This window comes from Phlebotomus argentipes, unplaced genomic scaffold (genome assembly GCF_947086385.1).
Source record: "Phlebotomus argentipes unplaced genomic scaffold, Phlebotomus argentipes genome assembly contig_15, whole genome shotgun sequence".
Classification (NCBI taxonomy): Eukaryota; Metazoa; Arthropoda; class Insecta; order Diptera; family Psychodidae; genus Phlebotomus; species Phlebotomus argentipes.
In genome coordinates, this window is record NW_026776181.1 from 116,582 (window position 1) to 141,937 (window position 25,356).

Here is a 25,356-nt window from a genome sequence, read left to right on the forward strand (position 1 = left end):
TAACGAGGAATTTTTGTGCTTTTGCTGAAAGGAAAATCACCTCGAGCGGCAAAAGCTCAAACTTTCCCGGCAGTTGGTGCTTTCAAAGTAGCCAAGAGCGGGAAATCCTTGTCGGATTTTCCCATTCTGTCACATCTCGCAGTGCTTTGTGTTTTCCCCCAAATCTCTCACTCCTGCTCGCATGGTCAGAGCGAGAAAGACGCCCAGGAACCGCCTCCAAGCGATCGTGGTAACCAATCTCGGCAACAGTCTCGTGCGCAAGTGTTGAGCCACTCTTGGATTGATAAAATCCCTGACACACTGTGTCTTCCTGTGGAACGCATCAGGGGAAGTTTCTGCGCCCCTTTTTGCGAGAAAATCACCCTTGCAATCCTATCATCCACCGCACACGAATCCATGGAGAGTCGCGACACTGAGGTGAAAAATTATCGCTATGACTTCTAAATCAAAATGATAAGATTAACTGGTGTTTCCACCTCTCGTAAAATCCAAGTGCTCTCTCCCATAAAAAGGGGCCCTCTTATCATTTTCAATCACTTTTCCATATTTGAAATTGGCGATAATGGCTTACAGAGCCTCCAGAACACGACCATACATTTGGGATTGTCGATAGATAATTGGAAAACATTTATCGAAATCAATGTTAGATCGATTGCGGTGCTCTAACCTCACATGACGTGTTCTTATGTGTTTTTTTCCTGAAAACCCGAGGATGGGCAGTACTTATGTTTACATTTAATTACTCTCTGAACCTGCGAGCAAAATCTATTATACTTGATCATAATAATCTCATTTTTGCATACTCCGCACCCTGTCAACCCCTATAAGAAATCCTCGTCATTTCACTTTTCAGCCCCATTTTCGTGGCATTCGCGATTCAATGGCGCTCCACTTGACTTGGCTTGATACACAAATCGCTTCCGTTTCTCCTCCGTCACACACACAGTGGCGGGTTGAGTCCACCGCCCAGAACAAACACTGAGGCCTGGGATTTTTTGCCGCGCTGCTTCCTTTCAGTGTATATTCCAGTGGAGGGGATTTCCATTGAAAGGCGGAGCTTGAAAATCTGTTGCTCTTGCTATCTGTCACACTCACCATGTCCGCCAGGCTGGTGAGCGCTATCACTGCAAGATTTCAGTGTTCGACGTGGTTTAGCCCAACGTGGGTTGCGGGTGAGTCAGCCGAAAGTCTTGCCAATCTCTGGCCACCCTCGCGCGAGCGGGACAGAGTGTCCGGGAGCCCGGCCATGATTTGTGCCAGTACCCGAAATTTGTAGAATAGTGTCAATCAGAACCTCAGGCGAGTAGGTCACCTGTGCAAAAGGAGAGTAAGTGTGAATTGCGCGTGCCACTCGTAGTGCGAATTATGGCAATTTTTCTCCCAAAATAAGTAAACTAGCAGAGATTTTATCAAGATGGAAATTGGAGAGTCTTCAGTGCATTTACCACTTGATTTTAGTGTTAGTGAGAAGAATCATTTCAACAGACAATTGACTGAGAGCAAATCTATGATGCTCACACAGCAAAATGGTTCAACGTCAAGTGCTTTCAAAGTGGTCACGCCAAAAGGGAAAACCGACGGTAAGCACATGAATTCCAATCCATCCTCCCAAGGGACCACTTGAAAATCATCCTTGCCCTCTGAGCGTGTGGGGCTCACAAGGAAATTACAGAAACAATTAGAGACGTTCTGGGAGATGTTGACATCAACCAATGCAACAGATGAAGACACGAAAATCCTTGTGTCTTCCCCAAAACACTAAAGTGTATGCGGAAGGATTGATAGGAAATTATGGAAACGCCTGTGTCTTTCACCAGAAAAAAACATAACTGTCTCAATATATAAAGAATTCTGTTCATAAATGCAGATATTAAATTGTTTGTATTTAAAAAAAAGAGTGAAATTCAAATTTAGAAAAAATAGGAATTACATGGATTGCTGCATCTGAATTAATACATCAATTCATATTTTTATAAGCACTTTTGTTCTTCAAATGTGAAATATTTTTTCTTTGTCCTGGTCTGAAATGAAAATATTCAAGTTTTGCTGTGTTTTTCTTTAAAAATTAAGATACTAAAATTATTAATTAATGGGTGAAATATTAATTTTTCGACCAGAATGAAAAGAATATCATAAGCAGAACTCAATATTTGAACATATGATTTAACATCACAAAATGAGGTAATATTTTTATAATTTATACACTTTATTTACAATTTCTGAATCTTGTGTGATATACAGGAAATCGTCATCACGGAAAATTATACAAATAATGTAATAACAATTTGCTTGTGTGTCCATAATTTCTGGTATCCTCATTTTTGGGGATGAAATGAGAAATCCCTTGTCAATTGCATTAGGCAAAAGGGATTTTGCATTTGAAACCACTAATTAATCCATGGTTTTCCACCCTGAACCGTACACGCACAAATTGAAAGCTCAACCTCACACCCCGCAAAGCTCTCTCATGCTATTTTGTTGAGCTTTTTAATACTGTGTATGGATAATGTTACCACTTTTGAAAGGGTTTTGGCTATTTGGGGAAACAACGCCAATGAATTACTATTGAAAATGAATGGTGTGAGAAATTAAAAACACAGATCCATACATATTTATCCGTGTAATCATAAATCATGTTGCATATAAATTTTGCCAATTGTGTAGGTGTGTTTCATTGCTAATTTATTTGCATAAAGAGGACTTTTGCGCGGAGGTGGGGAGAATAATTTGCATTATTTTTTCGCTGCCATGATCAAAAACTGGCTGCACCACCCCAACGATTTCTGCACACATCATATTTTCCAGCTTGTTGTATGGAAATTTTCTGCCTCAATGCACATGGGAAATGATATCGATAATTTTTCGATTATTTCCCAAGAGAGATGGAAAAGTAAAGCGCAAGAATTTTCCGAGAAGTGGGGATTGTGGGGGTGCCTTTGAGATCGGCCAGAAGCAATCTCAAATTTGTCTTCCAACAGTGACTATGGATAATCATGCTTGACTTTACCAAAACGTCCACTTCTTTCTCTCTTTACTATGTTTTTCCATGTTTGTCCTCTGTATTTTTCTTGTCCCTATAAAATTCATCACCATCAGCCCCAGACAGTATCTGGTTTAATTTGTCAAATAGCAAAGCCCAGTGCGTAATTACTTTTTCGTCATTTCCAATTAACTCCACCATGAAAATTCCTAGGGATTACGGCCATCCCCAAAAGAGAAAAAGTGCCCTGGAAAAGCAGCATTTGCAACAAACAAAAAAATCCTCTCAGCTATGAAAAAATGTCACATAGTTTGGCATGTGAAGAAAGGAAAATCCACCCAACATCAGCGAACTTCATATTTACACACTGAAAAATCATTATTTTTTACCCACATCCTCTCATGCGAATTCCTCATGATCAAGATTATCAAGATTCTTTTTTATCAAGCCATATGTATGGCTTATGTGGCCAGCGAAGAAAAAACACAGAAGTGGCAATTGAAATTGCTTCAACTCGCGCAATTTATTAAGAGATTTCTCGAGGGAATTAATGCTCATAAATTATGTCGTTATGCGATATCTCATCTTAAATCCATCGACAGTTTTTCCTTCTCTTTCTTTTCACGCCCACGGAAAAGAGTTCCATTGGGTCTTCACGTGAAAAACAATTCAATTTCTATCGTTGCGAAAGACTCTCCTTCGTCTTCGACGGAGGAAAATTCCCCAATGAAAGTCAAATGAGGAGCAACAGCAGAAGCAATAGGAATTCACAGCTCAATTGGTTAATTAGTTGGTGCCCAGAGAGTAAACAAAAAGATAGTCACATGTGGCATTTTTATCGCAGATTGAAATGGCAAAAAACTACAAATCTTTGACATTTCCAAATGGACCAAGTGTAAGACATTAATTATGCGTGAAGTGAGGAGGAAAAACAAGGAGCATCGCATCAAAAAGCATCCCAATGTGTGGAGATGCAGTAAAAAGGGGAGAAAATGGAGACTTGAAGAACTTCGCTGAGTGCTTCTTTCCGGATAACTGCTTCTTCTCCAACTGTAAAGAGAGGAGATTATTCAATAATAATAAACTATTTTAGAACATAGTTTGATGCAGATACTTTCATGATTTTTAATTGTCAAAAGAGTCATTAAGAAAGAAATAGAGCACAATCTATAAATTTCTCAATACTGATTGAAAATAGCATGCACAATATGGCTCTTTTCAGCCTGGCGCCAGCGAGTTCAAACGGTAAAATTACTCCTAAAAAATTTCTCGCTGATTTAACATGTGGCTTTTCTCGAATTCATTTCAATGCCTTTTGGGGCGCTCTATTGCCAGCCTCGAGTACCGGATGAAGATTGAAATTTAAGAATTAAGCACGATTAATTCATGTTGGAAATATGCAAAAGTGATGACAGAATTTGGCGCTTTTTCTCCATTCCTTGCAATAAAGAAAATTCTTGAGCACACAACTTGTAATCAATATTTCATGCAATTTCGTAGCTGAAATCGCCTTATAGAAGCCAATCGATTTATGGTCAAATCAGAATTATGCGATATTTTATTCATTGTCCTGATGATTTCAACAAATCCTATTAGGAAAATATAAAGTTAATTTGGACCGGTAGTATGGCATTGGAAGGGCAGGAGAATTGTCAGACAAACATTAATGCGGTTGGAGGGAAAATAAATCTTATTGATTTGTATTAAACAGCCCAAATGGACTATCGAAAGCCATGAAACAAGTTGCTGGAAACTAATTTGCCTGGTGTCGTCTTGTTTGGATTCAATTAAATGGACAACCAAGAGTCACATCCATGGGTCATGCCCAATTTGAATATGACTTTTCCTCACCAGCACCATCACAAGATGATTGATTGTGTTGGATTATCGCATTGAATTCAATTGCACAAACGATGGGTGACCGTCTTAAATCAGAAAAATTGGAACATTTTGGAAATAGCACGCGTGGCCCATCAATAATGCTTTGGGCATCAAAATGGATGAGTAACAAGGCGTATTTTCTCTTGATTTTGCGCAAGACCTCATCACAATAAATCCCCCATGGGTGAAGAGTTCAAGCACTTAATGTCATTACATGGTGTTTTGGACGAAAGGTCAACACTTCCGCTTTAAAATACACGTGCCACATGTGTTACTCATGTGCTCAGCCAATGAATTATTCAACCACTTTACAAGTGCAGAGGCCCAATTACTTCTGCCGCGGTTGGTTATTATGCATTGGAGTCACCCACTAATTTATGAATCGTGCAATGATAGGAAACGATATCCGGTGATAGAAAATTGTTTGCTCACAAATTCTCTGCAAGATAGTACGGTTTTGAAAGATTTTCTATGGATTTAAAATGCAGATATGTGATAGTTAAAAGTCGAGCTGAGGCACAAGACAATTTGTGAGAACTCCCGCCTTATTGGCGCCACAATCGTTTGATGGCCATTTAATTGAATTATTGGATTTCAAAATCATGCAACAACCAAAATAGCAGTCGAAAAATTGTCCAAATGGCAGCATATTCGTTAATTTCCAGTCTGACAAACAAAAATCTATTTCAGTAGTCAAGTATAGCCCTCCCTCTCTTAATTAACTCAGTTGTTATGCTCAGAAATTCGACTTGATGAGTCAAGCCCAGTGGAATTGACAAAAGCCTCAATCTCCGGCGGCGGCGGTGTCGCCACGCGATGTAAAAAGATGAATCTTAAATGGTTAAATGACAGAGTTATTTGATATTCACATGATTTACTGTGCAGCAATCAAAATTTTCCTTATGCCTCCAGCCAACAAAACACTCGCGCTAGATGCGCACTCGGTCTTTTTCAGTGTAATTAAATCGAAGCATTTTTTAATTAAAATAGATTTTGAGATTAATTTTTCCTCGACCAAGTGAGCATCACAGAATTTCTTCACTTCTCGCCGTCTCGCGACCAATTCCTCCAGCACGCACTGGACATGGAAGGGAAATTAGAGGGACGCCAAGTCACACATGCCACTAATGAAAATTTTATTAATTCTCTTGAATCACACACGCAAGTGTGTGATTGTTTATGAAAGAAGTCCGTTGGCTTTAAATTTTGTCACTTATAAAAAATGTCCTTCTGTGTATTTATTTACAGTTCTCAATGGCGGCGGAATTCCACTCCTTTTCAATGGAAACTTCATGAATCCCTACAGATTTATCAACCCCATTGCCCCACGTGTAATTGGAGCGGGAATAACGGACCTGACAAATGGCAGTGACAGTTCAAAGTGCAAAGGTAAGACGCAAACTCACATCGGCGGCACAAGCAATATTTAGAATATGGCGCTTTTTCGCCTTATCAATCTCCGAAATTGACAAGATAACGTGCGATTTCTCCCCCTTCAATCGCCACTATTAATAAATACGTATCTCCATCGAAACTCTGTTGATTTGAGCAACTTTTAGCCAGTAGCCAATAAATCACTCTTATGGAATCAAAAATCCCACCCATAATCTCAATATTCAATATAAACACCAGTGCTCTCAAAAAACTTATGGAATTTTTTAGGGCACTTCCAAGATTTAACAGTCGCGCATACTTCTTATCGTGATTTTCCAAATACGTCTCCAAGAGAGTCTTGGAATGTGGAAAAGTCGAGTGTTTTCAGCGTATGTTGGGAATTAAAAGAAAATTCACGTGCAATTGAGTGAAAATTCTCAATTGGAAGCTTCCGTTTTATGTGCGCGGTCATTGATTCTTAATTGATTTCGGTGTCTTGTGAAGAGCTTCTCATACTTCACTTCCTTTGCATCAGTCAGGAATGTTAGTCACTGACAGATTTAACTAGAAATAACGTAAATATGTGTATAAGGATAAAAAATGTAACTCATCAGCGATGGGTTACTACTTTTTGGCTATCTCCTTTAACAGGTGTTTCATTCCAGAATGGCAAAACACAAGCCTGAGAAAGTCAAACAATCTCGCGATATCATTTTCTAAGAATTTTCTTGTCATTGAGACGACACACACCCACGAAGAAGTGCGGAGCGATATCAGCATATATGTAGTCAAAAGAATGGCAATAAATTTTCATACTCGCGATTGGATGCAATAAAAAGTTTCCGTCATTCCCAAAAAATCAATATTATTTATGGTGTTGGGCTTCGGCCCAGATAAAATTAATTAAAATCAGTCATAACACTGCACACTCCATGGCTTGGGGATTGAAATGAAAATGCTTGATTGCCCAACAATACCGCTGACTCAAGCGCTGATAAATAAAAAGAGGTACTTTTTCCACTGCTAAAAATTTTCACACTTATTGATAGTGACAAATGGGAAAACATTGTAAGCATGTTGCAGTGAAATCTCCACGCCGGAGTTCATTCAGTTTTATTACCTCACGGGCAATGTCTATCTCACACTTTAAATCACTTCATACAAATAGGATTTAGCTCTTGATAAGGCTGACTCGTTAAGTATTGGCAGTGCTTTAAATAAATTTCAGCCGAACTACTTGAAATTCTGAATTGAATGAACGGGATTCTTGTGAACAGATTTTATTTTTAAGATTTTGGCAGATACCATCTGTCAATATATTTTTGACAGTTGTTCAAATATTCAAAATCCAACCATTTCTGCAGTATGCAGAATGATTAAGGAAATGAATTACCCTGTATGAACATTATCAGTTTCTCTCGTTCAACCTCTTTTTCAGCCGTTCACAGTCAAAAGTGCGATAGTTAAATACAATATTTATCCATGGGTGTTACACTTCACCTCTGTTCATCTTCTGACGGGGCAATAAAGTTGTTATCGATGAGGTGTCATAAAATGGGGATTTTGTCGAATGGTATTTGGGGTTTATTTTCTATTTAAAATTGATTTCATTTTTCACAAATCATCGCCACAGTCTTTTCGCTGACTTTACTGTGATCACGCACTTGTGAGTCGTCCAAAGTTGCAAAATTGCCCACGTTTGTTCAGTAATTTTCTGTGATTTCTCTCAGAACGGCCTGCAAAATCAATGTGTGTTGGTACTTTACAGAGTCACTATCACTTGGAGTCCATTTTTCCCCGCGATCCCGCGTGATATCTTATCGCTCGACCAGAGGATTAAGTGCAATGTGTGATAATACTTGATTTATACCAATTAAGTGTTTAATATTATTAACATATGCTCTTCGTGAAATCCCTTCTCATGCCCACGGATTCACGTACTTTGTGATTCACAATGGCACCCTTTGATCTCTCACATTCTCAATGGGTGCACGTCGAATTTCGGATTCATTCATAGGCAAACAGCCATAAAAACTATATTCAAATGCATTTTGATTTCTCACTTCCACCGCAACTTTTATCTGTGAGTTTAATTTTATGATTATTTACTCACAATATTCATTGACTTCTTATCAGAGAAGTCTGCTCCACCTCAGAGATTTTCTAATCGCCAAATAGAGTCATTATGATGAATAATACTTCAAGTGAAAAAAAAACTCATTGGGTAAGAGTGTAACTATGAGTGAGACATGTGGATTTCAAGAGGGTCCATGAAAGTGCCCAAAAAGAGCAATATTTCGATACATATTTAAAATAAATGCGCATATAAAATATTCAATACCGTAAATAATCAAAATAAACCTCCCTTAGGATTATCATTGCACCGCGTCGAGGGGTTGAGATCATGCTGGGTGAGAAGAAGGAAACAACCATTGAATAGACTAGGAAAAGGTTGGAAGGGATTGCAAAAGCCGAGGGGCTTTGCACTTGCTTCAAAAGGGATTACTTTTTGTAGTTTTATAGCAGAATGACAAATTAGGGCTCAATTCAACACTGGATCAAACAAAGGATTTTAACACTCTTAGAAAAAACCGAAAATAAGTGAATAATGACTACTTATATTTTAAATAAAAATATTATTTTGTAACAGAAGGCGATTTACAAAAAAAGTTCTTAAGAAAATTCGCATTTACAATAGGTGCTGATAATTCAATGTCAAGAAAAATTCACTTTTTCGTCTTGTCGTCAGGCAATACTTAAGATTGAAAGACTTCTCCAAGTCGCTTGTATCAGAAAATTTTTCTATATTCACGGTATTTAGTCTTGACTATAAAATTACCACATTTTTTGTCAATGATCAACCCCTCGGCGAGAATCAGTCACAGAGTTTTCACTTCTCATCAAGCTTCTCACTCTCCCTTTTTCAGCCTCTCTAGAAATATCGGGAGAGAGAAAGCCTGGCAGGGGTCGCAAAATACAGAGGGATATTGTTATTTTGGGGTTTGCGAAGATTACTCGCATTGTTATTTGTACAACTTGTTTTATTGTTTTGGTGCGCTGCTTTTACCCCTTATTTTCGGATGGCATCTCGCACCATTTTATGAAATACACCTGTCGTCCTCTCATTGAACTTTCTAACAAAGTGGAAAGCAATTTTCCATTGTATGGAAAATAAACATTGAGAATGGTTCTTTCTTTGAGACAAGATTCTTTGACATGCTAATATGAAAGGCTAAGAATAGAAAGCTTGCAAATTTCTGCATTACAAATCAATTTGGATGAGAAATCTCACCCTCTCACTGTGACAATTACACGGCTTCGCTGCAATCAGATGGATGATATGGCGTGAATTTTTGCCCATGGAGGCAAATGTAAATAAAACATCTGTTTAGGCCTGACAGTCAATGCATAGTAAATGGAGCATATGAAAAACTACACAGCCAGACCATCAATTTTGAGAGAAACAATTTGGCAATTTCCCGATTCGCCACGGACATTGCGACAGTGCACAAGGGCCAAGGCAATGAAAACTTTTCAATTGCAGGGGCTGAACAAATAGAGTCCCCCGAGTAATTCACCCCTCGATTTCGCCTCACCGATAAACGCTACAAATTACACACAGCAGAGCACCCCCTCATTAATCACTAACCTTTTTTGCTCAATGGTTTTCCATGTCTTAATAGTTTTTTCACTCACTCGACAGATGAAATAAAATTCGGCGTGAACCGTCTGGTGGAGCGAGTTGACTCTGAAGATGAGGACAACAACAACAGCACGTATCATCACAAGACGCCACCATCTGTTTGCGATTCACCATCGAACTTGAGCATTGTGCGCATTAAGTCGCGATCGAGAAGTCGCTCAAAGTCACCAGAGGGATCGAGGTCGAGATCAAGTTCCCCAGAACTTGAAGTTGATTCGCCTCCACCTCCCAGAATCACTGAGTCGCCAACTACGGAGATTTCAAGTCAGGTAAGATCGGGTCGCAGGACAAAGAATTACCCTGTTTTAACCTATGCTTTACAAATATTTCAGCTGGTGAAGAAGTCTGAGGCCTTCTCAGTCTCCGCCTTGCTTCGACAGGATCAACCAAAAACCGCAAAATCCCCAACAACCATTTCCAATACCTTCGACATGCTGAGGTGCGTTCAAAGTTAAGCGAACGCAAGTGAACCCACATATTACTGACCTGCTTTCTTTTAGGCCTAACTATCCGCCAATGTACGATCACAACATGCTTTCCAGGCCCCTGTTCCACCCATTTCCCTGGATTGCAGCTGTAGCTTTGCAGCAAGGACAACAGGTCGCTAACTCACCTTCCAAGTAAGTCCACGCCTGTTCTAATGAGCTTAACCCAGTAGTACTGAGCTTCCTCTTCATCTTCCAGTTACCATCCCACTACCAGTGAGGATTTCGTGAGATTTCGCAACTTTATGACCCAGAACGCCGCAGGCGCAGCCTCGGGAAACCACCTGAACTTCACCCATCCCCATCACGTGCACCACCATCACTTCTTCATGCGTCAGGGCATGCCACCGCTCATCGGTGACATCTTCTCATGCATCAAGTGCGAGAAGAACTTCTCAACGGCACACGGACTTGAGGTTCACGCTCGAAGATCCCACAATGGCAAACGACCATTTGCCTGCGAGCTGTGCAACAAGACCTTCGGCCATGAAGTTAGTCTAAGTCAACACAGGTAATGGACTACAACCGAATGCAATATATTATGATGTTGTGGAGCATATTCTGACTCTAAACAATTATCTAGGGCTGTGCATAATGTAGAAAAGGTTTTCGAGTGCAAACAATGCGGGAAAGCCTTTAAGAGATCGAGTACCTTGTCAACACACCTCCTTATTCACAGTGACACGAGGCCATACCCGTGCTCCTTCTGTGGCAAGAGATTCCACCAGAAGAGTGACATGAAGAAGCACACTTACATTCATACTGGTGAGTTTTCATTTACTACGCTTTGTTCAAACTCTGAGTTTACCAATATCTGCTGCTCTCTCATATTTCTGTCATCCGACATGTATTTTACGTATTACAGTCAATAATAAATAATCTATCATTTAGTTTGTTATAATGTAATGCCACGGTTACCACTATTAGAACAATAAATGATCAAAATGTCACTTAAACTTAAAATATGTTCATGTACCAGAATTATAGAGTGAAGGATTAACTGTCCTATAACCCAGTCATGAACAAAGAATCTGCTCACCATTACCATAAGCCGTAGTTGTAAGGTCAGAAAGTCGTAAGTTTCATAAATTCAAGAGATATTGCAACTGTAAATCTCTCTTGAAGAGCCACCAAAATGATTAAAAGCTGATTTAATTGAACCCAACTCGGGATTTCCAACCATTTTCCTGCATTTCCCATCTTGCGTGAGTGCATAAATCATTGTGGGTGGCTCACAGGCCGCCCAGCCGTGCTCTGGAAAATGGATCGTCTCGAAGAGGACTCTTTGCCTTTTCGGGCTCCGTATGGGAAGAGAGAGAGCAATATCGTCCACATACCCAACATTATTTCATAAAATGCATTGGCGGGGAGAGAGTATTCCCCATAAATCGCTCCACTGACAGTCCCGGGAAAGTTGCCTGGCTCTAATTAGTAAATAATTCATCGGGGGATAGGCGGTGTGCGGGTGCCATGAATTATCGTCTCGTGAGGAAATTCAAGCTCACTCGCGCAAAATCTCCCCATATTCGGGATTTTTCCGTTCTGCGAAAGGGTTTTGAATGGGAAATGGGGGGATTATAATGCAGAAAACGGAGAATATTTGTGTCTAACAAAATGCTCACCATTGCTGCAATTCTCTGGGCTTTCTACTCATTTTTGCACAGGGGGTGCGATTTTACATTACACCGCGCTCTTGTGTGTGTGTGTGTGTGCGATGGAAAATGATGATGCTCTGCTGGGTTGTGTGTGGCTCCACCCCACAATATAATTTCCATTTTCCACCATTTCCCTCAAAGCACTGCTCTTTGAATTTCACTCACTGGCATCTCTCGCACTCAAGATTCCACCCCCACAACTCGCCATATCGTCCTCAGGGAAGAGAGGAGGATAAAGAGAAGAAGAAACACAAGAGTTTGAGGTTTTTCAGTGCTGGCGAATAGACATGGAATGAGGAATGAATCTCACCGAAAAATGGATGAAAAATTATTGATTAAAATCCCAGAGCTTTCTTCGTGGAGGAAGAAGAAAAAAATCTACATGGGGTGGGTTTACACCCACTCAAAAGAGGAATTTATATGAGAAAATCTCAAGGTAGTTTGCTATTAAATTTATGGTGGAAAATATCTTCGTGCTCTGGCAAAAATTCACAGGGAAAAGCTCTCACAGACAGAGCTTTCCCTCTGGGGTGGAGATGAAAAACAATCCGAAAAATCCCAGTCCTTTTGGAAAACCTTAATGGGGTGGTAAAAAGGGTTTTGCGCTCACACACATATACATTCAGCAAAGCACCCCATTTTGGCAAGGTTGCGGAGTTGGGGTGCGTCTTGTGCGACTCCCAAGACAGACAACTTGATTTAGGGGCACACATTAAACCAGTTTTAATCTCTCTCCAACGTCGAGCACACCGAAAACGATGAATTTTCCAACAAGTCGACAATTAAACAGATTCACTTGATTTATCTCGATTAATTCGGTGCAAAGTTTCTCAGAAGCCAAACTCACAAAAGGGGTTTGGGAAAGGCAATGAAAGGCTCCAACACGGATAAATGGCACATAATTTAATATTGAAATAACTTTTAGTATCGCTGAAGGTGAGAGGATAAATTAAATGCTCCCGCCACACCCGAAGAAGGGTTTAATGACGAATCCTTAGCAACGATCCCTTGACAGCCTTCTGATTAATTACAGACGCTCATGAGAGGGTTGTGCGATCTGAAGGTTTTCCTTTTTTCACCCATTTGCCCAGATCGTAGAATCCAGTGCACGTCCCTGAACGACCAACAGTGTTGCAAATTAAATTCCACGAAACAGAGAGTGTGACACAGCCAACGAGGATAATAAGGATGAGCTTTCCAATTAAATGTACTAAATCCTTGTGTGAGCAATTTACACCGCGATTGAGATTCACAATTGTCATTCATGACACTCTGATTTTCAGAGCTACATTTCAGAATGCTAAGCGATGGACGGGGTGAATGTGAATAATTTTTATTCAGCACACCGTATGTCGTCAATTAAAGTCATTTGCATTTTCATTCAGGCGCTTAACACGCCTTTTCTCATCCAGCGGGTGGCCAAAAAAGTTCCCATTGAACAATGGGAAAGCGTAGTTTTCACGAAAGATTGCAGTTTTTGAATTTTTCAGTATTTTTTCAAAAATTCAAACATGGACAACGTTTAAATTTTTTTCATGTCCCTTGAATACTTTTCTATATGACAACGGGATCGAGCTGAAATTCCAAAGCACTTTTATGAATTTCCACAGAAATTTTCAAACATTAAAACCTCTCTCGAGATTTCAATCTCATTCGCGAGTCCCCCTCATTTTGTAATTCCTTCGCACCCTCAGCAATACAGTTGAACTCGACTGGCTCATAACACTCGGATTTTTATGTCACTAATTACACGAGTCTCATTGTACCAAAGATACCTTTGCATGGAGCTTTAATTCACGCATTCGTCGCATGAATTCGATAATTGCAAGGATAATTCCTCTCGTTCCACCCCATGGCAATTGCGACAGGAAATTGGTGATTTCCCCGAGTGGTTCTGAGGCATTTTGCATCACAGCGGGGCGTCCTCGAGTCTCAGATTTTTGCCAGATGATCTCCATTTGTCACCCAAAACCCATGATAATTCATTGCTGTGCGTGAATTCAATTAAGGCAATTATGATTCCTCCCTGATTACTATCGATTTTTCACTCATTTTAATGAAATTTTTTTTCGATTCCACCGCAAACATCCTTCATCTTCAAGTCGTTTATCAACTTTTTCGTCTGTTTTTCTCTCTCTCCGCCGAAAAAATGCTTTTTTGCCTGTCGCGCGCGCCCCTCTTGGGGAGATTTTTCCGTGTAATCCTGTTAAATTCTCCCATCAAGGGCATATATGGAGAGAAGTCGCAGTGGAGAATACACATCAATCCAATAGGAGTGGAAATTGTGTTGAAATTTGATCCTTGCTGCAATTTTCTTCCACTCTATCTCTAGGGAAGGTGGGTTTTGGATGGTTCACTCTTGCGAATATCTATCCCTCCTGTTCAACCCCTCGACATAGTGGCAAAAAAGACAGAAAATTGAATTACAACCTCCAATAATTGCCTGAGATCGTTCACGCAGTCTGCCATCAGCCTACTTGGTCCTCATGATTGTCGCATCAGAGAGATTAGAAATGATTACTATTGATTTGGAAATTGATTTTGGGCGACGCAGATAAAAGACTTGAGGCGCCAAATTATCCAAGCTGAGAGATTTATAGATAAAGATGAAATAAAGGGTATTGGAAAAATTATTGTGAACGGTATTTTTAATTTAGATATTCAGTACTTGGAAGTTTACTCATCTGTCTTCTAAATATAACATTAAAAGGTCATAGAATCATCGCTAGTAGCACTCAGAGATGATGGTCATTTGCTATTCTCCAAATAAACTCCACAAATAAATTTTCACAATCGTTGCGTTCATACAACAGCTGAAATTCTCCTATCTATACAACTCCCAACTCACCCTAGCTCGGCGGTGGCAATGATGTTGCCCTGGAACGGTGATGAGATGGCCAGTGAGAGGGTCTCAAAGAGAGACAGTGTCAATGGGCTTTGCGTGTGCACAAATTAAAGCGACTTCTCTCCATATGGGATATGACTTAAGTGACTGAGAGTCGCCCGCAGAGTTTCTCATTGATGATTATTTTGTTTCACTATGAAACTGGGTAATATTGCGTCAATATTACGCGCTTCTCCCTTGGCGTCACAGCACGCCGAAGGGGTGACGAGACCCTCGCATCATCATCATCATCTGGCTGAGTCGGGATTGAGGTGAAAACCACCAGAGTCGGTGTCAATGAGAGGCCGGAGAATGTTGAATTTAAATTACATTTTGAGGGGTGCAAAAAGGCACTGCGCACACTTGAAAATAGCACACACAATATTGCCTCAATGGGCGCTCTAAACATATGGTTGGAAGCAGGTTGACACTTGGCCAGCTCTCGATTTATTAGGTATTTTTCTCGTGGAGAAACTCTGCATTTCTGCGCTAAGCAGCATACATATGTAACTGAAAATGTCTCCCCTTTGGCGTGTGTAATTGATTAATTTCATTAGGATGAACTCCACTTATATTCACCGCCCCATCAAGTACATGAAACCAAGTTCACAAGATCAATATTTATTGTGAATTTAATAACAAGCAATTTCAATTGTCTCCCACACTCCCAAGCATGGCTAGAAGTTTGTGTGTACACAAAAACACCCGGTAGTTAACCACCCCACACTTGGATAGGTACACATAGAGAAATGCCAAAGTTCACCCCCCTTGTTTGAAGCCTCAAAATTCATATTTACACTCCAAATTTATTCGTCATCCTGTGGGAATTCACTCTTCACTGAGACTTCCTCGAAATGGTCAAAGTAAGAAGCAATCTCTAATATCAAAACCAACCTCATTCCCTTTAATCCAGAGGTCCGTGTTTGCTGAAATTGCGTGTGAAAGTCAAACGAATGCGATATCCTCGGGGGATTTTCGAGGGCGAGGTGTGTTCCCTCATTAGCATCCCTCATCCATCGTCCCTCATCGCGGAGGACAAATGAAATTCCCGAAGCATGAATCTCACGATATACTTCGCCCAGTATTAAATTTCAGTGCCACCCTCCATCAATCTTAATTGTTTTAGGGAGATTTATTGACGAATTTTAAAAAAGTACCTTTTTCCCTTCTGTCCATGCAGAATGAAAGTTGGCGAATGAGATACATTTTATGTCGGTGATTGTATGTAATATTTACTCAAGACATGTGTCGATCCACTCTTGGCTGTTTGCTCAGCGGTGAAAACGGGTCATAATGTTGAGTGGAATGGTTTTTTGCCACGCATCTCAAAAATATCAAAGTGCATAATGCAATTATGTTCTGTGTGTCCTGGGCGAAGGGCTCTTTTTTCTAACCAATTGAGCAAATGCCATGCCAAGTAAATAGGTGGTCACGTGGCAAGACAAGACGAGTGGCATAATTCACTTGTCCCGTGATTTAGGGGTAGAAACACGATATGATTATTTTGTTATGAATATTGTTCGCAATTATTGGATTAAGATGTGCACTGTCTCCTAATCACGCGATTGGCATTTGTGATTGAAGCACGCGCCCGAAATCTCTGCACTTTCCCGACCATCTGCATCTCCAGCATTTTCCCATAAAGCATCCCAGAGAGAATGAAAAATAATTTATATGACTTGCAAGTGGGAGGAAAATCAGAAAAGTGCGACAGAACCAAGGAGAAATCACACATTAACAATGTATTGCATCCAACCCAAAGTGGAAGCAGTGGGAGGTAAAAATCAGAGGTGAAAAGACATAAAAAGGAATATATGTATATAAACGGAAATATACAAGAAAGCGCCAGAGATGGTGAAGAATGAGAAAGAATGGAAATACAATGTACGTGACTTTCATTGTTGGAAATGGCACATAATATGCATCGTGACGTGCAAAATAATCCAAATTCCTGCAAACTGACTTCGTCAGACAGAGAAGACCCAGGGAAAATTCCTCACAGCTGCACAGCGTCAAAGAGGGAAAGGGAGAGATTCTCCGAGAAAAAAAAACATACGTGCTCCTCACATAGGGAATGAAGTGATGCAATCAAGCGGAGCTATGCCACCCCATTGGAAATTCACCCCAAGGTCCATTCAGTGGATGCGGTGCCCTCTCGAGGAAAAAGGAGCCATGGACATAAAAAGGAAATCCTTATTGGTGGCTCGGCGTCAATAAGAAACAAACAGGAACATGGGGACGGTTAGTGTTTCTTCGCGTCATCAAACCCTACCCTATCTGGGCGAAGGGAAATAACATGCACGAAATCAAGGAAAATGAATCCTCCTTTTACTGCAAAATACTTTTCTGCACTGAGAGAAAACTTACGTACAAACCTTATCAGATAAGGAGTATTTTACGTGTTAATTCGCCTAAATTTTGTGATATGAAGAAACTATGTTTGTTTTTGTCCTATTTTTCCCAATTTTGGTTGACCAATTCGTGCTTTTCATTACTAATTTGTTAAAGCTACTGATTTTCATTTGAAATTTTTTCTCCAAAGGTTCTCTAATGAAAATTTCTTTGCCCCTTGCTCATGAGTTTTCTCTCAGTGAGTAAAATTCTGGCACAGAGACGACAAAATACACTCCTTGGTGAAAGAAACTCGTAAAGACGAAAACGATAAAGTGAGAAATCCGAATTCCTAACATTCCTACGCTCAGCAATGACTCTCCTGTTTCTTCAGAAAATCCACATCACTGCGAACCCTCGCTCTGTGGCTTTTGTGCTGTGATAGAATATTGATGACTTCAGATGGAAAATGGGGACAAATTAAAATTGAGCTGTCATGTGTCTTAATACTCTTCCCGTTAGTTGAGAAAGAAAACGAACGCGAGCAGAAAATTAATTGGAATTATCAATAATGTACTGCCAAGGAAGGAAATCTGTTGAGACGATGGACAGATGGTAAAGAGAAAGGATTCCATACTGAAACTGTCTGTACGCCTCGGCCAAAGAGACCACGAATGTTATGATGAAATATTCAGGGGGTCGTTGCTAGATTTATTTCGAAATGAAACCTCGCCTTGGGATCGTCGAGATATCCTCCATGTGAATATAACCCACATTTATACGATTCCCCAACCCACAGGAAGCCTTCTTATGTTTCCCACTCATGGCACAAAAGTCTCCTGTGTGAGCAGGAAAGAGATGAAATAGCAGTGAATGTGATTTTTCTCCGTGGCAGCTTTCAAAGTTTTCTCTCTGTCTGCCTGGGAAATCCATCCATTTCTCTGCCACTGCAAATCCCCATCGCAAAAGAGAAGAAATGCATCAATTTGGAAAGTGAAAAATCAAGAAAATTTGCACCAGAGTCAGTAGATTTCCTCAGGGGGCGGTGAGAGTAAAAATTGTGAGGTTTTTGGTTGAATTTCCCGGGTAACTTGCAAACTGAGGTGTATAGCTTGATTTTGCTGTTAGAGTACGCCCGTTTTGAATTTCTAATAGCAAAAATCAACGGTTTTCCTGGTTCACTCTTCCAGTCTCACGTTGTCTCAACCTTTCTGCACGGTAAAACAAATCACTCTTGGTTTTGTGATTGAAGGAAAATGTCGAGTGATGTTGAGGGAAAGGCGCTCAAGTGTTTTCCCACAAAACACCCAGAATTCCATGGCAGGTAGAGGAAATGTTCAAGTGCTATCGCACCATGAAAGCGCGTCCCATGGAAAAACACTCCACAGAATGCTAGCAAGAATGGAAATTACATCGGCAAACACTTGTGATGTGAAGCCCAAAATTTAGATTGAATCGACTATGGAAAAAATTCTTGTGCTGTACCTTAATTGCATTTTCTGCTTGTGGAAAAGGGAAATGGCGAAAAATCACACTTCAGACGAGGCAAGGACTTGAAATCAAAACAGAACTTCTTCGTCAAAAAGAACTGCTGCAAAGAACACTTTCTGGATGATCCCACAGCCGGTGTTGAATATTAAATTTCATTGATTTTTCTGACTCTCGCATAGCCTCGGAAGAAAAATTTATTTCAGTCATAAATACGAAATCTCTGGAAAAATCTTTCGACAAACACCCTCACGAGCAAATCTGCCATGTGGAAATGGAGTGAAAGAGAGGAGAATTCGAGAGAAGAAATCCATTCATCTCACTTTTCCCCCCACAACACGAACGCTTTTCCCGATTCTTTTCCGCACTAGAGTGAGAGAGAAGTGTCCCAGCTCTGACCAGTAAAATTTCTCCCCATACATATGTACATGCATACATATATGTACAATTTGGGAGTGGGAAAAACGCTCTCAAAAAAAGTGAGAGAACACATTTGGGAAAATGTCGATTGAAGCTCAACTGAGAGAAAGCTTCAGCGCGGAAATGGGAGGAAAAGCTGTGAAAGCAAAACAGCGATAAATGGGCGAGAAAGGCACCTCGTTTTTTCCCATCCGCTCGATGGGATTTTCCCCGGGTCTGGAGATTGAAAGCAATCTCTTCTCATGCTGTTAAATCCTGATAAAAGGAGTTTGAGCTTTTATAACACCGTCTGTCTCACTTGATTCTCATCTCTGTGAGTGTGTGTATATACTTATAATGGAATTTACGTTTATTGCTCTCCCATAACTTCTATTCCGTTCCACTCACTGATAGCAACATCGAGATTCTCAATTTTGGCATCTGGGTTCTTTCATTCCTTCTCCCTTTGCGTTTCGCTCTCTGATACTGTGCACCCTTCTGGATCGCTCACATTACTTGGGAAATCCTTTGAGATTCATCCCTTTCTGCACAGATTCAATTTGAGAATCTCTGCTTTTGCGAGAAAGTGCCATAAAAATTATAGTAACCCAAAAAGACTCCGAAACAAAATTGAAAAATTTGAAATTTCTTTATTTCAAATAAAATATTTCGAATCAGGCATACAGAAGTTGCGGTTTTAGGGTAACCATGAATCCAAAACTGGTTAAAAACTTATACATAAAATCCGTATTGAGAAAAAGAAAACGAAATACATACAATCCAGGCATTAGTAACTTTAACCATAATAAAAGTCCGAAGATTTAACACAATTTTTTCGAAATGTTGCCACTGAATGAACATAGTTTGGACATATTGTGTTTTGATTTAAAAATGTATACCTAGTTGTGAAATCAAACATCGCTGTTCTAAATCATGTACCAAGCTTATCATCTGCCAAAGTTGTAAGGAAGAACAAGTTTCGTTGAAGTCAAAATCTCCATGAATTTCAATCAACTTGTACTCTAAAATATTTTTTCTTAAATATTTTTACGAAATAAATAATTCAAATTCTTTTAAATTAATTAAGGAAAAAGCACATTGAACGTGCTGTAAAATTTCATTGCAAGTATCCATTAATTGTGCGGGCGGAAAATCCCGCCCACACTGATATTAATGTGAGAAACTCGATCCGGTGTCGCGGAAGCTTTTAGTGGCAATGAGAGGGAGTGAATAAACCAGAAAGATTTTTCATGGCACTGTGTGGTGATTTTGGTTCGGATTTTCCCGGAGATGAAACCAGATGGGACCGGAAAAGGGAAGGTTAATGGGACTGCGATTACAGCAACTCTCGAGCATCTCTCATGTCATTTATATATTTTCCCTCCAACACACACATGAGATTTATATATATGTATCATTTAGTCGTACATAAGCCTCTCCATCCCGCAAAACGCTTAGACATATGTGATGTACAGTGTCGACAGGATGATGTTAACATTTTTCGCTAAATTTTCCCTTTTTTCTCCATGAGAGTCAGTGGATTTTTCACCCAAGAGTGATGAAGGGAAAATTGGATATTTTCTTGCTCTTTTTCCTCCCCCCCCCACTCTCCGTCCTATGTTGAAAGGCACATAAATTTTCCTCTGTCTCTGTCTCATGCGATGATTTTTGATGCTGGAGAAGCACCACATATAAAGTGCACACAGTGTATGCTATAAAGAAGCAAAAATAATGGCCACAATCATAACAATGATAATAAGGAGATGGAATATCTCATAAATTTCTTATGGGAACAGACACGAAAATGTTATACTGTGGCTTTCCCTTCCATCCATTTTATAGCAGATTTCTGGTATTTTATGGCAACCATCGCGGATTGCGGCTTCTCTGCCTGATGAGCATTTTTCCAACCTCCGCACTCTTTCCCCCAAGCTTTCCCCCATCTTATGCAGAAAATCCCTGTTCTTTACACACTCAAATTCCACCCAATATCGCTCTTCAAATGCTCCCCTCGTGAGCTTTGGGGCCTCCCCCAAAACTCCCAAGCTCACACTAAAATAGTCGAGAGAACGAGGATCACATCGTGACTGTTGGGTTGGAGGTTTTATTGTGATATTGGCTTTGCTTTGTGTTATTCATATGTGCCCAGATGAAGGAGGAAAAGACGAGGATTTGCACATTTAAAACTAATGAAATATTCACAACAAGCAGAATTTTGAACACTGAATCACACTTTTCATGCTTTTCCACCCTCACAACTATTTTCCACCATCATCCGCAAATGCCTCGACGTCTCCTTTGTGAGCTGGAAAATACTGATGGCGAGTGTGCTTGGAAAATTCTAAATCGATTTTTTGCCAAAGGATTTCACAAGAGAGAAAAAGCAAGATTTGTCCTCATGAGCTGAACACTTATTACCACCCAAGGGGGAAATATTTTACTTAAAAATTGGAAATACACGCGAATATAAAAAACTGCACTTATGAATATTGTCATCACTAACGATATTGCATTATGCATATCATGACGAGCCCGAAATCGATTTTCGACATAGACAGACTAAAAACATCATAAAGTTGACTAAGCTCGCAGCAAAATTTTACCATGGTTCTTGCCATAATTACCCCGCAAAACACGCTTTGAATGGGCAAAATTTTGATTAAGAATTGAAAATTTTCATAGTTCACACAGCATTTACGATGAATCTCTTCGAACTACATTGTATTTGCAAATTTTACAATATTATTTCATACTTCTCACTATTCGAATCAAGAATATGAGAAAGCTCGTGATCTTAGTTGTTTCTCCGCTCTACTTTAGTCTTTATCATCTTATAACTTTCTCTCGACTATATGGATTCTCCTCGAGTGGAAAACATCAAGTTAGAGGACAAAGTTTGAGTGCAGCTGCGAAAGCTCCGAGGCCCCGTCTAGTGAGCTTTTTTGCTCGCCAGCGAGATGATAAAGTGACGGCAGTGGAGTTGCTATGGATACTGTGGGAGTGGGCGTCGCAAAATCTCAGCGAACCAATCAAAAATATAGTGGAGGGTTTTCTATACTATTTCCCAACTGCCGACTTTCCCTCCATCTTCGGCCACTTCGCGCCCTCGGCATATCGATTGACCTGCGACTCACGAAAAATGACTCTCGGCACGAATTTGCATATCGACGGACGAAATTTTACACCCCTTGCCAATTGAATTAGGACGCGAAAAATCCAGCACATGTCAATTGCCTCAATCCAAGAGAGGGTGGATTTGTAACAAAATCTCCACCAATTCGCTGAAACACGACACACCAATGAAGATAATGCGATTTCTGGTCGCATTTTGCGCGGCATAAGGAGTGATTCTGGTCAAGTGTGACACAAATGTTCAATAAAGAGCCAAGAATTTATTAATGGTGTATAATATTGAGCAGTGAAAATGATAAATTTGAGCACGGAATTCGACCCCTCAATTGAACAAACCATCACGAATATCGCTAATAATCCCTAATGCCTTTAAAATTGAATACCATAAATCAAGAGGGCAACAAAAGGTGATGCTCAGTGGCACCATAAATTGAGTATTTAATCCAGAAATTTAATAAAAACCCACACGCGCGCTGCGTGAAAGAATTTCCTATCTCTCAGATAACTTGCTCTGTCTCTTCTCCTGACCACAGAGGTCATTTGTCAACATCATTTCGCGGCAAAATGCGTCCATATCATCCCCCTTTTATTTGCCACAGCATTCCCATTGTTCGCACCACCGACAACAAAAGGGGCGAAGCATATTTGCCAGCCTTTTGTCTTCATGGGAATCCTTTTGGGGAAATCATCACTCATCGGACGGATAATCAAATCATTACATTGCACGCTCATCGTCAATGATATCAACATTATCACCCCATTTTCAGCTCTTCCGGGACGCCTATGGGTTTTCACACTGCTAATAAATGCGATTCTTCGGGTGGATCTGATTGAATTTGAGTGGTATTAATTTCTGTCTAAATGATTAAAGACATGCAGATTACGCCATTAATATTCATGGGATTTAAGAGAGCAAAGTAGCGATAATTTGACGATAGGGGAAAGTCGGCTGTTATGGCCAATGTAGTCCACGTAAAAGATCACTGTACAAAAAAATCACGGAATTAGAAGATCAAGATATTATCAATGGGAAACACTTTCGTACAAACGACATATATTTTCTCCGAGTGCGTATACGAAAATGCCTTCCACTCCCTTTTCTTTCCCACCGCGAGCAAATCAATGATACTGCAAATACGCTGCATGAGTATATTTTTCCACCCATGCCTGAAACTGCCAATAAAAGACACTCATTTATTATTTAAATTGTTATTAATATGTTCTAAATTGATCTCATCTCATTTGCCGTCAGTTTTTCACGCAGCAATTATATTGGTGAATTTAGTTCTTCAATTGAGTCGGAATGAATTAATAATGGAAATCCTCCCTCTGCAAGTCAAAAGAGAAGCTCTCTTTCATATGTTTTTCTCTCTTTCATATAGGTGAAAAGCCACACAAATGCCAAGTATGTGGAAAAGCCTTCAGCCAGAGCTCCAACTTAATTACCCACAGTCGAAAGCACACAGGATATAAGCCATTTGCCTGTGAATTGTGCCACAAAGCATTCCAGCGGAAAGTCGATTTGCGACGCCACAAGGAGACACAGCACACCGAACTAAGACCACTGGTCAACTAACCACCAGAATGACTCAACTCCTGGACCAGGCCAAGACAAGGAGGACCGCCTCTCGCCCAGGAAACCATCAAATTCCACACATTTTTCCCGCCACTCCTCAGCAAAACTGTGGAAGAATTTTAATTGTTACAATTCTCTATATATTGCTTCATCTCGCAAGAGAAGAAATGGCGAGGCGACAGTGAGATTATATCCTTTATTGTGGTGCTATACTAAGAGAAAATGTATAAAATCATAGAGAAAACTCCTTCTTTCCCCTCAACAGTGTGGAGCCAAAAGCAAACCATTCACTAAACCTAAGTCAATTTAAGCCCCAGTGCAATGATTGTGAACCAAAAAGCGTGACATTTTACGAGCGCACTTTCCCATTAAATGAATGCGAAATTCCACTAGGAAATCACCAAAAAAGAAAGACATACCGAAAGAAAGAAGATACATTTTACAGTGTTTTAAAGTGTACATAAGTATGAATACCAATAAGATTTAAGGTTTAGCTAAAGAAACCATATATGTAATTATGTACTTGATCTTGCAAAAATGATCATTCCCTTAATTCACATCTCAAAGTATTCTCGAGATTCCATCAAACGCATCTTTATAGTGGATAGAATAAATGTTTAATCAATATACATACACATATTATTTAATAGCTAGACAAAGACACAATTCTTCTCCAATTTTGTTAAACTAAAAAGTCTCTAGAGATATTTAAAATCATTTTGTATGAGAATAGCCAAATAAAACTTAACTAGAGTGTAATAAAAGTGTAATTCTCCTAAGTATGAAAACAAGATGAATACAGTAGTCAAAATGTGAAGAACATACACACACAGACACACAATTTGGCAACTGTACATACCATTTTCCAAAGATAATTCAATATAAAATCATTGTAAATTTAATTGAAAATACTGTTTAGGTGTAAAAGATGAAAATATTGTCAATGTTTTCTTTTTAATAAAAAAATACTAAGAAAAACACACCAACCATTAAGATAAATTGCAAATTTGCGTCTTTTCTTGCAACTGTGTGAAAATCCCAGTGAGAAAATCGCCTACAAAGTAAGTCTGCTCCTATGTTGCCACACCCTCAAGAGCAAGAGGGCGGCTATAAAGCCCACCCATTTGATTAATTTCATTGATAATCACTTAGCGTCGTTGAATTTAATGTGTGAGATCATTTTTCATGACTTTCCCCGCACGTCAGACAATCAATTTCCTCCTGATATTAATGACGCAATATTGAAATATCCCATAATTGATGTTTACTCATCGGCAATATTTTGCCATTGGACATATTAACGCTTCCGATGCGGCGAAGAGTCAATTCAAATTCAATCTGTCTCAATTACTACCTTCCGCCCAATGGAAATTCAATTGGGAGCGATATGCTGTCTTCATGAGGGGAATTTTCGTGTGGAAAAAGTCTTAAAATGAAGTCAAGACGATATCCGTCACTTCACAGCAAG

The 25,356-nt window shown here is 39.8% G+C and overlaps 1 protein-coding gene across 2 annotated transcripts; it reads left to right on the forward strand.

The window, feature by feature from the left end:
* Window positions 1-1,183: 1,183 nt before the first annotated feature.
* LOC132261881 (zinc finger protein Gfi-1b-like) lies at window positions 1,184-24,874 on the forward strand. Of its 2 annotated transcripts, XM_059760902.1 has the most exons (8): window positions 1,184-1,580; window positions 6,110-6,250; window positions 9,939-10,207; window positions 10,271-10,377; window positions 10,439-10,558; window positions 10,623-10,934; window positions 11,007-11,188; window positions 23,695-24,874. In XM_059760902.1, exons 1-8 carry the CDS (start codon window positions 1,415-1,417, stop codon window positions 23,886-23,888), a joined length of 1,491 nt encoding a protein of 496 aa, XP_059616885.1. In that variant the 5' UTR covers window positions 1,184-1,414; the 3' UTR covers window positions 23,889-24,874. The 2 variants fall into 2 exon arrangements, with proteins under 2 accessions (XP_059616885.1, XP_059616887.1); XM_059760904.1 differs by lacking the exons at window positions 1,184-1,580; window positions 6,110-6,250 and adding an exon at window positions 7,893-7,992.
* The last annotated feature ends 482 nt before the right edge of the window (window positions 24,875-25,356 follow it).